We start from the raw sequence: 15363 nt of genomic DNA on the forward strand, positions 1-15363 counted from the left end.
CTATCTTGCTGTAATATATCCTAATGATAATATAATATTCTAGCTAACTTACAACATATAATAACAATACAGCTTGTTAGTATATTTGTATTAGTGGTTCATTGGGTTTGACTCAAACTTTATTATTTGGTAAAGCACTTTAGTTAGCAGCAACTTACCCAGTCTAGATAGTTAGATTTTAGTTGAAAGCAAGTGCTGCTAACCAGGTGGGTTAGTGCAATGCAGTCATTCATTTCACCCAAGACCTGACTTACTAATAACCAATATTTGATTGACAAGATGTACTGAGCATTACTAAACAAGATAAATATATATTTTTTTACCAGTAACATGATGTATGATTGTCTTAATTCGCAAGATTCATATTTGCAACACAGATTAATAATAGAAATACAGTATTATTTATTTTTGCAATTTATTTTGTTTTCTAATCTGTGTGACTATAAAAAAATGCCTATTCAAACATTAAAAATAAAGTTTACGTTTGAATTTCTTAAATTATTTTTCCTTGTTGTTACTATGGCACTAATGTTTTTAACAAAATATGTAACTAGTATTCAAGTACTTTTTTGACCAAGTACTCTTACTCTTACTTGAGTCGTTTTTTCAGGTGGTACTTCAACTTTTATATGAGTACATTTTAGGACGAGTAACAGTACTTTTACTTAAGTACAGATTTTCAGTACTCTACCCACCCCTGCTGTTATTGCTAATAAAACTAAAATATATGCTTCTGTCTAAATCATTTACAATGATTTAGATATAAAAAGTCTACACACCCCTGTGAAAATGCCAGGTTTTTGTGATGTAAAAGAATGAGACAAAGATAAATCATGTCAGAACTCTTTCCACTTTTAATGTGACCAATAATGTGAACAATTCAATTGAAAAACAAACTGAAATCTTCGAGGGGGAAAAATGAAAAATAAAAAACGTACAAAAACCTGGTTGCATAAGTGTGCACACCCTCTTATAACTGGGGATGTGGCTGTGTTCAGAATTAACCAATCACATTCAAACTCATGTTAAATAGAAGTCATTACACACCTGAGATCATGTAAAGTGACTCTGATTAATCACAAATAAAGTTCAGCTGTTCTAGTAAGATTTTCTTGACATTTTCATAGTTGCATCTCAGAGCAAAAGTCATGGTCCGCAGAGAGCTTCCAATGTATCAGAGGGATCTCATTGTTTAAACATATCAGTCAGGAGAAGGGTACAAAAGAATTTCCAAAGCATTAGATAGACCATGTAACACAGTGAAGACATTACCATGAACTGGATGTTCCTAGAAATTGACGAAAAGACGAGAAGAAAACAGGTCAGGGATACTTCCAAGAGGCCTATGGCAACTGCAGTAATTTCTGGCTGTGTGGAAAGTACTGGCTGTGTGCTAAATGTGACAGCAATCTCCTGTGTTCTTCATATGAATGGGCTATGGGGTGGCAAGAAAAACATCCAAGCCCGGCTGAAGTTTTCAAAAACAAACAAGTCTCCCAAAAGCATGTGGGAAATAGTTTTATGGTCTGATGAAACCAAGGTTGAATGTTTTGGCCATAATTCAAAAAGGTATGTTTGGCGCAAAAACAAAATTGCACATCACCCAAAGAACACCATACCCATGTTGAAGCATTGTGGTGGTAGCATCATGCTTTGGGGCTGTTTTTCTTCAGCTGGAACAGGGGCCTTAGTCAGGGTGGAGGGAATTATGAACAGTTCCAAATACCAGGCAATTTTGGCACAAAACCTTCAGGCGTCCATTAGAAAGCTGATAATGAAAAGGAAGTTCACCTTTCAGCACGACAATGACCCAAAGCACACATACAAATCCAAAAAGCATGGTTTCACCAGAATAAGATTAATGTTTTGGAATGGCCCAGCCAGATCCCGGACCTGAATCCAACTGAACATCTGTGGGGTGATCTGAAGAGGGCTGTGCACTGGAGAGGTCCTTACAATCTGACAGATTTGGAGCACTTTTGCAAAGAAGAGTGGGCAAATATTTCCACGTCAAGATGTGCCATGCTAATAGACTCCTACCCAAAAAGACTGAGTGCTGTAATAAAATCAAAAGGTGCTTCAACAAAGTATTAGTTTAAGGATGTGCACACTTAGGCAACCAGGTTATTGGGAGTTTTTTTTATTATTATTTTTTTCCTCAAAGATTTCAGTATGTTTTTCTATTGAATTTTTCACGTTATAGGTTAAATTAAAGGTGGAAAAAGTTCTAACGTGATTTATCTTTGTCTCATTCTTTTACATCACAAGAACCTGAAATTTTAACAGGGGTGTGTAAGCTTTTTATATCCACTGTAAGTATGTTGCTGGTGATAGTTGGTACCTATGTGCTTTAAATTGTTAACCAATTGAAAGAGTCCCTGATTAGAAATCTCTGATGATATTAGAGATACAATAGCCTTCTTATATAGAAATATATATTGCCTTTAATTAGATAACAGAAAGCAAATCTTTAAAGTAACTATGCTCCCAGTATTTCTAAATTTTATGCAAAGGTTACAGTCCCATAGATAGAATCCTTGCGTACTGTTTTTTTTATGAAGCTCTCCTGCCTAAACTACCATCATACCTTACTTCACTGATGATCTACAAAGACATAAACAAAATCAGATCTTGTTCCAAAGTTAGTTAACATTAGATGTGCCACTGGCCTCTACTGAGTTAGGTTAATCTGCTTTTAGTTTTTTTGCCCGCACTTCTGGAATTTGGGTGTACTGATGCCTGTGGGACACTTCTGAGTGATAGTGGATGACCTTTTAAATGATGAATGTGTTAGTGTTTTGTGATTTAAATGTTTTTGTTTTTATGTTTGTTTGCTGCATTTGTAAATATATACACATTATATCCTCTCCTTGAACTGCCACCTTAACGTGGTGGAGGGGTTTGAGTACCCGAGTGACCATAGGAGCTATGTTGTCTGGGGCTATATGCCCCTGGTAGGGTCTCCCAAGGCAAACAGGTCCTAGGCGACGGGTCAGACTAAGAGCGGTTCAAAAACCCCTTAATGATGAAAGAAATCGTGTGTTCTGTGACGTCGCCCGGGATGGCGCAGCCGGGGCCCCACCCTGGAGCCAGGCCCGGGGTTGGGGCTCGTTCGCGAGCGCCTGGTGGCCGGGCCTTTCCCCATGGGGTCCGGCCGGGCCCAGCCCGAACGAGCGACATGGGGCCACCCTCCCGTGGGCTCACCACCCACAGGAGAGACCATAAGGGGCCGGTGCAGAGAGGATCGGGCGGCAGTCGAAGGCGGGGGCCTAGACAACCCGATCCCTGGACACGGAAACTGGCTCTAGGGACGTGGAATGTCACCTCGCTGGCGGGGAAGGAGCCTGAGATCGTGCGTGAGGTTGAGAGGTTCCGACTAGAGGTAGTCGGGATCACCTCTACGCACGGCTTGGGCTCTGGAACCACACTCCTTGAGAGAGGATGGACTCTTACCCACTCTGGAGTTGCCCATGGTGAGAGGCGGCGGGCTGGTGTGGGTTTGCTTATAGCTCCCCAGCTCTGTCGCCATGTGTTGGAGTTTACCCCGGTGAACGAGAGGGTCGTTTCCCTGCGCCTACGGGTCGGGGATAGGTCCCTCACTGTACTCTGCACTGCCGAATGGCAGTGCAGAGTACCCGACCTTCTTGGAGACTCTGGGAGGGGTGCTGGAAAGTGCTCCGACTGGGGACTCTATCGTTCTACTGGGGGACTTCAATGCCCACGTGGGCAACGACAGTGACACCTGGAGGGGCGTGATTGGGAGGAACGGCCCCCCTGATCTGAACCCGAGCGGTGTTCAGTTATTGGACTTCTGTGCTAGACACAGTTTGTCCATAACGAACACCATGTTCAAGCATAAGGGTGTCCATCAGTGCACGTGGCACCAGGACACCCTAGGCCGCAGGTCGATGATCGACTTTGTTGTCGTTTCATCTGACCTGCGGTCACATGTCTTGGACATTCGGGTGAAGAGAGGGGCGGAGCTGTCAACTGATCACCACTGGTTGTGAGTTGGATCCGATGGCGGGGGAGGAAGCTGGACAGACTCAGCAGGCCCAAGCGTCCTGTAAGGGTCTGCTGGGAACGCCTGGCCGAGTCTCCTGTCAGAGAGATCTTTAACTCCCACCTCCGGCAGAGCTTTGACTGGATCCCGAGGGAGGCTGGAGATATTGAGTCTGAGTGGACCATGTTCTCCACCGCCATTGTCGAAGCGGCCGCTCGGAGCTGTGGCCGTAAGGTCTCCGGTGCCTGTCGAGGCGGCAATCCCCGAACCCGGTGGTGGACACCGGAAGTAAGGGATGCTGTCAAGCTGAAGAAGGAGTCCTATCAGGCCTGGTTGGCTTGTGGGACTCCTGAGGCAGCTGACGGGTACTGACAGGCCAAGCGGACTGCAGCCCGGGTGGTTGTGGAGGCAAAAACTCGGGCCTGGGAGGAGTTCGGTGAGGCCATGGAGAAGGACTATCGGCTGGCCTCGAAGAGATTCTGGCAAACCATCCGGCGCCTCAGGAGAGGGAAACAGTGCCCTACCAACGCTGTTTACAGTAGAGGTGGGCAGCTGTTGACCTCAACTGGGGATGTCGTCGGGCGGTGGAAGGAGTACTTCGAGGATCTCCTCAATCCCGCCGTCACGTCTTCCATTGAGGAAGCAGAGGATGAGGGCTCAGAGGTGGACTCGTCCATCACCCGGGCTGAAGTCACCCAGGTGGTTGAGAAACTCTTCGGTGGCAAGGCACCGGGGGTGGATGAGATCCGCCCTGAGTACCTCAAGTCTCTGGATGTTGTGGGGCTGTCTTGGCTGACACGCCTGTGCAACATCGCGTGGCAGTCGGGGACAGTGCCTCTAGGATGGCAGACCGGGGTGGTGGTCCCTCTTTTTAAGAAGGGGGACCGGAGGGTGTGTTCCAACTATAGGGGGATCACACTTCTCAGCCTCCCCGGGAAAGTCTATGCCAGGGTTCTGGAGAGGACAATACGGCCGATAGTAGAACCTCGGATTCAGGAGGAAGAGTGTGGTTTTCGTCCAGGCCGTGGAACACTGGACCAGCTCTATACCCTCTACAGGGTGATGGAGGGTTCATGGGAGTTTGCCCAACCAGTCCACATGTGTTTTGTGGATTTGGAGAAGGCATTCGACTGTGTCCCTCGCGGCATCCTGTGGAGAGTGCTTTGGGAATATGGGGTCCTGGGTCCTTTGCTAAGGGCTGTCAGGTCCCTGTACGACCGAAGCAGGAGCTTGGTCCGCATTGCCGGCAGTAAGTCAGACTTGTTCCCTGTGCATGTTGGACTCCGGCAGGGCTGCCCTTTGTCACCGGTTCTGTTCGTAATTTTTATGGACAGAATTTCTAGGCGCAGCCAGGGGCCGGAGGGTGTCAGGTTTGGGGACCACACGATTTCGTCTCTGCTCTTTGCGGATGATGTTGTCGTGTTGGCCCCTTCAAGCCAGGACCTTCAGCATGCACTTGGACGGTTTGCTGTCGGAAAAGGGTGGCTTGCCCACTTCAGGTTGGTGGAGAGTGCCTGCCTCAAGTGGAGGAGTTTAAGTATCTAGGGGTCCTGTTCACGAGTGAGGGAAGGATGGAACGGGAGATTGACAGACGGATCGGTGCAGCTTCTGCAGTAATGCGGTCGATGTATCGGTCTGTTGTGGTGAAGAAAGAGCTGAGCCGCAAGGTGAAGCTCTCGATTTACCAGTCAATCTACGTTCCTACTCTCACCTATGGTCATGAGCTTTGGGTCATGACCGAAAGGACAAGATCCCGGATACAGGCGGCCGAAACTTTCTCCGCAGGGTGGCTGGGCAATCCCTGAGAGATAGGGTGAGAAGCTCGGTCACCCGGGAGGAGCTCAGAGTAGAGCCGCTGCTCCTCCACATCGAGAGGGGTCAGCTGAGGTGGCTTGGGCATCTGTTTCGGATGCCTCCGGAACGCCTTCCTGGGAAGGTGTTCCGGTCCCGTCCCACCGGGAGGAGACCCCGGGGAAAACGTAGGACACGCTGGAGGGACTATGTCTCCCGGCTGGCCTGGGAACGCCTCGGTGTCCCCCCGGAAGAGCTGGAGGAAGTGTCTGGGGAGAGGGAAGTCTGGGCATCCCTGCTTAGACTGCTGCCCCCGCGACCCGGCCCCGGATAAGCGGAAGATGATGGTATGGTATGGTATGGTATGGTACACATTATATTTTAGGTTTCTTTATGCATGGCTCATTGGTGAAAGAGAACTTGGTCTCTGCATAAACTCTTGCATCAATCATTTTCAAATAAAATATAATTTGCAGACCACTTCCACTACCATCCTTCACCATCAGCCATAGGGCAAGTGGGCAGTACAGGTCAATCACAAATACAAAATAATCAGTTTGCTTACCATTTCAACCCCGTTCCATACTGAAAATTGTTCAGTAAACATCTGCACTGTAGTGAAACCTGAACTCCTATCATCTCCCTTCATCTAGATACAGTATCTCACAAAAGTGAGTTCCACCCTAACATTTTTGTAAATATTTGATTATATCTTTTCATGTGACAACACTGAAGAAAAGACACTTTGCTACAATGTAAAGTAGTGAGTGTACAGCTTGAATAACAGTGTAAATTTGCTGTCCCCTCAAAATAACACAGCCATTAATGTCTAAACCGCTGGCAACAAAAGTGACTACACTCCTAAGTGAAAAGGTCCAAATTGGACCCAAATTATTATTATTTTGTGTGGCCACCATTATTTTCCAGCACTGCCTTATTCCTCTTGGGCATGGAGTTCACCAGAGCTTCACAGGTTGCCACTGAAATCCTCTTCCGCTCCTCCGTGACGACATCACGGAGCTACAGTTCATTGAGGGAACCATGAATGCCAACATGTACTGTGACATACTGAAGCAGAGCATGATCCCCTCCCTTTGGAGACTGGGACGCAGGGCAATAGTCCATAACGGCTCCAAACACACCTCCAAGATGACCAATAATGAAGATGAGGGTGAAGGTGATGTACTGGCCAAGCATGTCTCCAGGCCTAAACCCTACTGAGCATTTGTGGGGCATCCTCAAACGGAAGGTGGAGGAGCACAAGGTCTCTAACATCCACCAGCTCCGTGATGTCGTCATGGAGGAGTGGAAGAGGACTCCAGTGGCAACCTGTGAAGCTCTGGTGAACTCCATGCCCAAGAGGGTTAAGGCAGTGCTGGAAAATAATGGTGGCCACACAAAATAATGACACTTTGGGCCCAATTTGGATATTTTCACTTAGGGATGTACTCACTTTTGTTGCCAGTGCTTTAGACATTAATGGCTGTGTGTTGAGTTATTTTGAAGGGACAGCAAACGTACACTGTTATGCAAGCTGTACACTCACTACTTTACATTGTAGCAAAGTGTCATTCCTTCAATTCCGTCACATGAAAATATATATAATCAAATATTTACATAAATGTGAGGGGTGTACTCACTTTCGTGAGATACTTGTAGATACATATTCTGGAATTGTACATTTTTAAATGTGGAAACTAACTATAAATAAATGTAAAACATATACTTACCGCTGATATCTCATAATTGCATATCCTCAACCCCCATACATCTTTAATCTCCAGATATGCAAGTGTCTCCCATTATGACAGTATGATTTGTTTAATATCTGTTACAGAAAAATAAATAAAAGGGCTGACAAAAGCTGTTTCTGTAGCCTGTGTTGCCTGCACCCAATTCTATTTAAGCTTAAATATAATCATCCTAGGCCTTTTATGGAGAGAAAATGGCATACTTACCAAAAGTAGAAGTAACTGCAATAATAGAGTAGTAATAACATATATTATTTAATGAAGCCTAAAATAACATTACCAGAATTTTTTAAAATTTTTTGTAGACCTCTATCATATTATTAATTGCATTTAATCGTTTGACAGTCCTAATTTGAAAACGATAGTCTCTCTGGTACACTGCTTTTTTATTATAGTTTAATCTTTATAGTCAATTTTCTAGCATGTATTTTTTCATCTTTTATTACTTGTTTTTTATACATGCAGTAGTAAACTTGCTCGTAATAAACTTCATAAATCACTTTTGACTGATGGAAGTTTGACTGAAGATTTTTACACTACTTTAGCTGAACAAGGTATAACTTACATGTTATACCTCACTGGTTCTCATGAACCAAATGGGAACAAATTTAAAAATTCAGGAGACCATACAACTGTTTGGGGGGTCGAAGTGTTGAGTAATCAAAGTCCTAAGAAAGTCCTTAAAAGATTTTGACAGTGACATTATACTGAACCTTAAACCGGCCGACAAAACGAGGAGCAAACATAACTAACAAGTCTAGCATGGTCCTCCAGAGAACGTTATATTGAAACCATTATGCAAAATCCCTTTGAAAGGCCTCCTGGATAATGTTGCAGGTAAACTATTTATAATCCAAAGTCACCAAATGTCCTGAGGGTGTCCCCCTGTTGCAAGGATTCAACTTCTTTGAGATTGATGCAACTTGTTTGCAATGCAGTATTAAATACTATGAAATTACTTATTAAGGCATATTTTCCTTGTTTTGTCTTCTTTAAAAGAAAACGAGGGAACTTTATGTTTACTTTACAGGACAGCTGCAAACGTTTCTCATTCTCTGTGATCCATTGTCACACGTCTCAGATAAACTTCAAACCAACATATCGGAATAATCAATCTAGTAAAAAAAAAAGCTATTACATTATTAGTCTTTAGAAAAGGGGAACATTTTTCTCCGTCTGACATTTCTGTTCAGTCCTTTTCAACATATAATTTAAAGGAAGATAGTTAATAAACGGAGACGAGACACTTAAGTAAGTCTATAATCTAACATAACATTAATATAATTACAAAAAACAAAAAACATCGACTGTCCTTATATGTCTAAATGATCAGTAACAATAAGGGTAGCAACATGGTGCAACATTAGCCTCTTGTTGTCCACGTTCACTAATTTCGATGGAACGTCTGTATTCAGCAGTTGAGATTTTTTAGGAAGCTAGACGCTCTAGTTAAAATGTCGTATCGTTGACAACGTTGTTACTAGCGGTCCAGCGATGTGTGTGGATACAACGGTTCGAGGCTACTCAAAATATTTCATTCACAAATATCATCCTAAAATCACCTGCTGTGTATGTGATGTGTGTATCTCTAGACACTTTCTTTATATAAACTGGAGCAGAATAAAGCAAATCATTTTCCTGACTGGAACTGCGACATTAAACAGCCGTGGCAGGATTTTCTTTCTCTTCTCTTTTTCTCAGCACACCCATCAGTTCCTTCTCTCCTTATCAGCTAATTTTTTTAAAATTAGAATTCAGGGACCCCCAAATTCAAGACGTGGGTCTTCAAACAACGGAACTACGGTTTACTTTTCCTCTGTCAGAATTCTATCCCAGATCCAATTTTAGATAGACAGAGGTTTAGCAATGATGCTTTTTGGTATTCCAGAGACAATATAGTTAATATTTAAAATGCTATTCCCCAACAGCTTCCTTAAACAGAAAATGATGTAAAATAATACATTTCTGAAAACGGATATTGAAAACGAATGCTTGTCGATATGGAATCACCTTCGTCTCGACAGTCGTCAATTGTCATTAACATAATTATCATCATCTTACTCATGCGAATTGGTGTTTCGTTGGATCAAACTGCTGTTGTGGTTAACACTTGTAACCTTCCAATTGAATTGTATGATTTGTCTCCTTGAGATTGAAAATTAGCATTTCAAGATCCAGCGCAAGATATTCAAGACCCAGATATCAAACATAATGCTGAGACCATTATGATTTTAGGGTGAAAATAAAAGACAATAGTGTAAATTACCCGTGGCATTTAAACTAAACGATTTTTATTTGTTGTTTAATTTTCGTTGTTAAGTGTTTGAAAATAGAAAGCAACTTTGTGTCCCTCTTCATTGACCTTTTTCACAAAAGGAAGAATTTAAATGACCTGACATCCCTTGGCTGTCACATTATGTGAAATAAGATAAATAGTTATCATCTCCCTTTCTCTGATCTGGCGCTGAAAGAAGTCGCGTGGAGATAAAGTAGATTGGATTCGTCTCTGTAAGCACAATGCTCTCCGTTTTGCTCGAATAAAAACGTCTAGAGGAAGAGTTAAAAAAAGACTGAACGTGTATACAATTTCAAATAATAATTTCCCCTATATTTATGTCAGTTAGCATTTGTTTGTTTTGCTTTTTTGAGGTTAATAACACTCTGAGTGGGAAAAAACGGAGCCAATTCAACAGCCCGTTTGAAGCAACGCACCAGTTAGATTAATTGCCATGAACATGTAATGAATTAGCATAAAATTACACACGCGCTGCCTTTTCTTTGCTTTTACTTACCGTCATGCGTTTTTGTATGTTGAAAACTGTTAACAGAACATACATACAAAATATACTTGAAAATCAATTATCATGTTCTCAATTTTCCAAGTGAAACCATTGAACTAGCCTAAACATAATAAAAAAAAAGCAACAGTAACTCGAGACACATAATTAAAAAGACCTTCATGTAATACCGAATTTAAAAAAGTATTTTTTTATTGAAGTGCTCCTGATAGTAATTATATTGCTCCAATTTAAAAGTTGAATCTACGTGCTTTAGGGGGCTATGTAAAACTTAATATTCGGTTGAATGAAGTATCACCCTCATTTACAGCGTCTGATAAGAGCTAGACTGTCATGAAAATCTGAGTCTCCCCCCCCGTATTGAATTGCACCTTGGGCAATAGTGCAGAATCGTGAATCTTAACTTCTCCCAGCATATGTTCCTGGAAGATAAGTAAACAATCTGGATGTGAAATGAAAAATGTAATTAATGCAATAATACTATTACACATCGGTGTGCAAATCCTATTCCCTAGCCCTGCGACAATGGGCAAGAGGAGGCATCATTTTATTCCTCAGTTTGTTTGGAGTCCCTACCCAGTTTTTTAAACATACAAATAACCAGTGCTTTGTCTTACGCATGTCTATATTTTATTAGTCTGTTAAGAGGTAATTTAAGCAGTTGAGCTCTGCCTTGTCATAGCAAGTTGTTACATGTTTAGCTACAACATGTAGACCTAACGCTGATGATACGACATGTCTGGCAGCAAAAAGGTAATCATAACTATCTTTCTTTGAATTTATATCTGCACACGGGATATTTTTTTTTCATCTGCACTAATTTCTTTAATCTATAAGGGGTGAGTGATTGAACTACCTCAATAATTTTTGAAAAAACGTACACACGACCAAGTTGTAAAGAAGAATGAGGTTTGACTGTAATAGCATAAACATGACAAGCTATTCTGTAATAACGAACCACAACAATAGCATACATGTTATCACTTTAGTTTGAAAATAAACAAATAAGAATATAAGTAGATAACTAAAAGTTGTAGCCTATATTATGCCATAAAATTATGTTCAACCATTTAACTTTATTATCAACAAGAACACCTTCATGGGGTGGTTTAGGTGTGCAGTCAAACAGGTCGGACAAGCATAATTTCTTTAGCGGGGCCTCTCCTCTCCTTTTCGCTCAGTCGAACATCAAAGAGTGTTATTTCAGTTCATTTCCGTGACATTGAAGAGTAGCCTATAACACACCTTAACGCAGAGGACATGTTTCGAACCTGCCAAGTACGCAGACACAGCAACCAAAATGCCGAAGCTATTACTTTAAAAGATTAATACAGATGTTTGACAACTTGACAGCTACATGAGATAATGAATATAGATTTAAGGCATAATATAATATAGGCCTTTAGCGATATCTACATCTATAAATGGTTAGTAGGCCACCTAATGGTGCTAGGCCAAACAATTGTGATAACAGCTGACAAGCATTGTATGTCAAGCAAAGCGTTGGCTAATGAGGTTTGATGGCACATATGAGCAACAGTACTGGAAGTTACAGCCCAGTCAGTTCGAGGTAAACATTTCCGACGCCCATACCATAATGTTTGTCCTCGTCTATAAACTCTCGTTATATCAATATATCAATATTTGCTTCCTCACAAAGTTTCAGTAACGAACATTATAGGCCTCTGTTTACATTTCTCGTGTTCCTACTGTAAATTATGCTATGGATCTGTAATTTATAAAGTGATTTGAATCAAAAGGTAGGTTTCAATTAACTACCTATTCCTAAAATGGAGTTTCTGTAATGCAGCCTTTTTCTTTGTCTAGATGTCTTCACTGAATCGTTTAATTCGTATATTGGTCCCTGATGTGGGCCTAAACACTACGCGCTGTGAACACATCTTCTCTTTCGTTTCCGACGTTCACCTGGCACGTGCATGAAACGTCACTTTAATCAAACGACAATTATTATTTGGGGAGATGATGGTCATGGTTTTGATAATGCTATGTTTCCTAATCTGTTCTTTTATATTCTTCTCTTTGCATTAGTAACAAAATAGTGTTCAGGAGAATGTATTGTAACTGCTCCTAGCAATGCTCATTTATGCATATTTACTGTTGTATTTGGTCTCTGGTTGACTGGCTGCGTGTGGGTTAATGACATTTAATTATATAGGTCAAATAGCAAAATGACAATATTTTGTGCGGTCAAATAAAACATTTAATATACAGAAACCTAGTCTAAATATTTTTTGTATTGTTATACATGTCATGCTTAAAATGTGTTTGCACTCTGATGCCTACCACCTTGACACTATTGGGTTAACTCAACCAGATTTAGTTATTCTTCATCTTCCAATAACACGCTACTGCAATATAATCATACAGGATATTTTCAAGACAGATTGTCTTTATTCAAAATGTCTTTGCTCGGCAGATGAACAAAGAACCGAGGTATCACCCTTAAAGATACATTTCCTTACCATAACATGACAGGTTTAAATGACCAGCTTAGATGAAAAAAATACAACATTAACTTCGTATAACTTCAAATAAGAAGCAATTCCTGAAAAAAAGACGGGTGACTATAAGTACTGAACCACAGGATATAAAAAAATGAAACAAAATTATGAGGAATTTTAATTTGATAATTTATATAGACTGTCTAGTTATGTGCCAGTTCGATAGATAAAAACAGTAGGCTATAACCCGTATATTTATTCAAATCGGAGGTCCCTAATTTTGACCCTACCATACCATCGCAAAATTCAGAGCCAAAATGCAATACATTATACAGGAAACAAGGTTAAATCGTAAATTGTGCAAGCCAAATTTGAAATGAAGATAATAATAATAATAAAAATAGGCTTATCATCCTCATCATATCAATAATACTTCAAACAAAATTACCATAGCATCAAGATGTACATAATAAATAAAGTTAAAGGCCTCCTTTTCCCAGTCGCCATTAATAAACGTTATAACATTTACAATTCTTACAGTTCACAGGGCACCTGCCGTAGGTCTTTAGTCCCAGTTCCAGTTTAGTCCCGTAGGTCAGGAACCAAGGTCTTGTTTAGGTATAGTGAAAAGTTTTCGCCTGTTTTGCTCATTAGTCCAAAGGGCTTTATAACCTAAATTTTTCTTTTTGGCGCACCGTTCTGTCCATATATACATGCAATGCTGTTTTCAAGTTACGTTTATAATCAGTCTGTCTAGTGCGTTACATAGCAGTGGCATGTGCTGATGAATATGGGTCTATCCCATTCTTGGTCATACCTGGAAAAAGTATGTAGGCTACCGGGGGCTGTAAACTTGACGCCGACCACCCCGTACAGTTACAGGGCACCACATACCCCGGGTTTGTAGGCGACGGATGGGTATGGGTGTGCTGGCTGGGGCAACCCAAACTTCCGAACGCACCGTTTTGATATCCCAACGAACCGTAACCCAAACTACTGGTGGTCAACGTGTGGGGCATCTCGGTCATCTTCTGGATAGCGCTGGAGGTGAACTGACTCGGGTCGAGGAACGAGTATGGTACTGACGTTGGGGGCAGAAATGCCCTGGCTTTCTCTGATGCGCTCAACAGAGAGTCCGAAGCTGACATAGGGAGTCCTTTCAAGTGATCCGTATCCCCAAGGTAAGGCAAAGGAAAAACATACCTGTCCTTCTTCAGTAAATTCTTGGGCTTGCGCCTGGGTCTGTATTTATAGTCTGGATGCTCTTTCATGTGCTGTGCTCGCAGCCTCTTCGCTTCGTCGATATAAGGACGCTTTTCGGATTCTGAGAGCAGCTTCCACTCGGCGCCAAGTCTTTTGCTGATTTCGGAGTTATGCATTTTGGGGTTCTCCTGTGCCATTTTCCTCCTCTGGCCGCGGGACCAGACCATGAATGCATTCATGGGTCTCTTAATGTGATCTACAGGCTTTGACATTTTAAGAATGTGACTTCTATCCCAAATTAAAGTTAGGAAGTAAAAGTAAAAACTAAAAGAGGAAAACGATTTTCACCTGTCTTGGCATACACCGATCATGCCAGTTTTCGAATGATTGAGACGGAGTCGGAAAACTGAATCAATAAAAATCCACAAAGTCTAATTTCTCCGGAGTTAAAAAGTGGATCGCTGAGTCCAGCTACACTTTCTTTTTCAAAAACCTAGGTTGGCTAGATAGTGGGAAACAGCAGCAAGCATGAAAATCCACCGAGGTTAAAGTAAAGTTCCGCGGTGGACGAGTTGTATAGTGTGGTGTTTTTTCTTGTATATTTCTCGCCTTGCAAAGCACCTGGCTTGGAAATGAGAGGAAGCGCGTGAATAAGAGCCAAAAGCGGTGAAGTTCAAAGGCTGGGCTGGTTTGGTCTGCACGCAATCTGACATAATCGCAGGGCGTTCACTCGCCAACCTGAGCACCCAATCAGCACACAGAGACCGGCATAATACCTTTAAGAAAATATGTAGGCCTATATTACTACATAAACAGTTACTTGGGAGGAAAGGAGGGTTACTCTTTTTCCTTCCAGGATTAATTTAGTTAAAACGCTAAAAACATAGACCCTTAACCTTTTCGCAATAAAACATCCATCCTGTTAATTCGATGGAAAGAATTTAAGCAGCATATATGTTCAAAGTATAATATGTATTAAGTAGGCTTTAGTCTTTACATACATGCTCAAATCCTTGAAATGAATAATATTGATGTAATTATATTTTATTTTATTCAATATATTTTTAACACATATCGTCATAAACACGCGTGCATACAGCTGATTTTTAACATTTTATAAAAATTATGTTATATAAAATTATCAAAACGTATTTTTTAGCTTAATATTAGGTTAGATTGTATAAGCTTCGTGTGCAAGAACGTGTGTGTGTGTGTGTGTATATATGTGTGTGTGCGTGTGCGTGTCTATGGGTCTGTGTGTGTAACCATATGCATGTGCAACCCCCTCCCACACCCCTACCCTAAACGGGTTGTACTACAATATCCTCAGGCCAATATTTATGAAAACCGAACAA

The 15363-nt window shown here is 41.5% G+C and overlaps 1 protein-coding gene across 1 annotated transcript; it reads right to left on the reverse strand.

Moving 5' to 3' along the window:
- Nucleotides 1–12726: 12726 nt before the first annotated feature.
- sox14 (SRY-box transcription factor 14) lies at nt 12727–14756 on the reverse strand. The gene has a single exon (XM_010863674.3). The coding sequence runs from the start codon at nt 14278–14280 to the stop codon at nt 13567–13569; it is 714 nt and encodes a 237-aa protein (XP_010861976.1). The 5' UTR covers nt 14281–14756; the 3' UTR covers nt 12727–13566.
- Nucleotides 14757–15363: the final 607 nt, after the last annotated feature.

The sequence above is a fragment of the Esox lucius genome, chromosome 8 (assembly GCF_011004845.1).
Source record: "Esox lucius isolate fEsoLuc1 chromosome 8, fEsoLuc1.pri, whole genome shotgun sequence".
Classification (NCBI taxonomy): domain Eukaryota; kingdom Metazoa; phylum Chordata; class Actinopteri; order Esociformes; family Esocidae; genus Esox; species Esox lucius.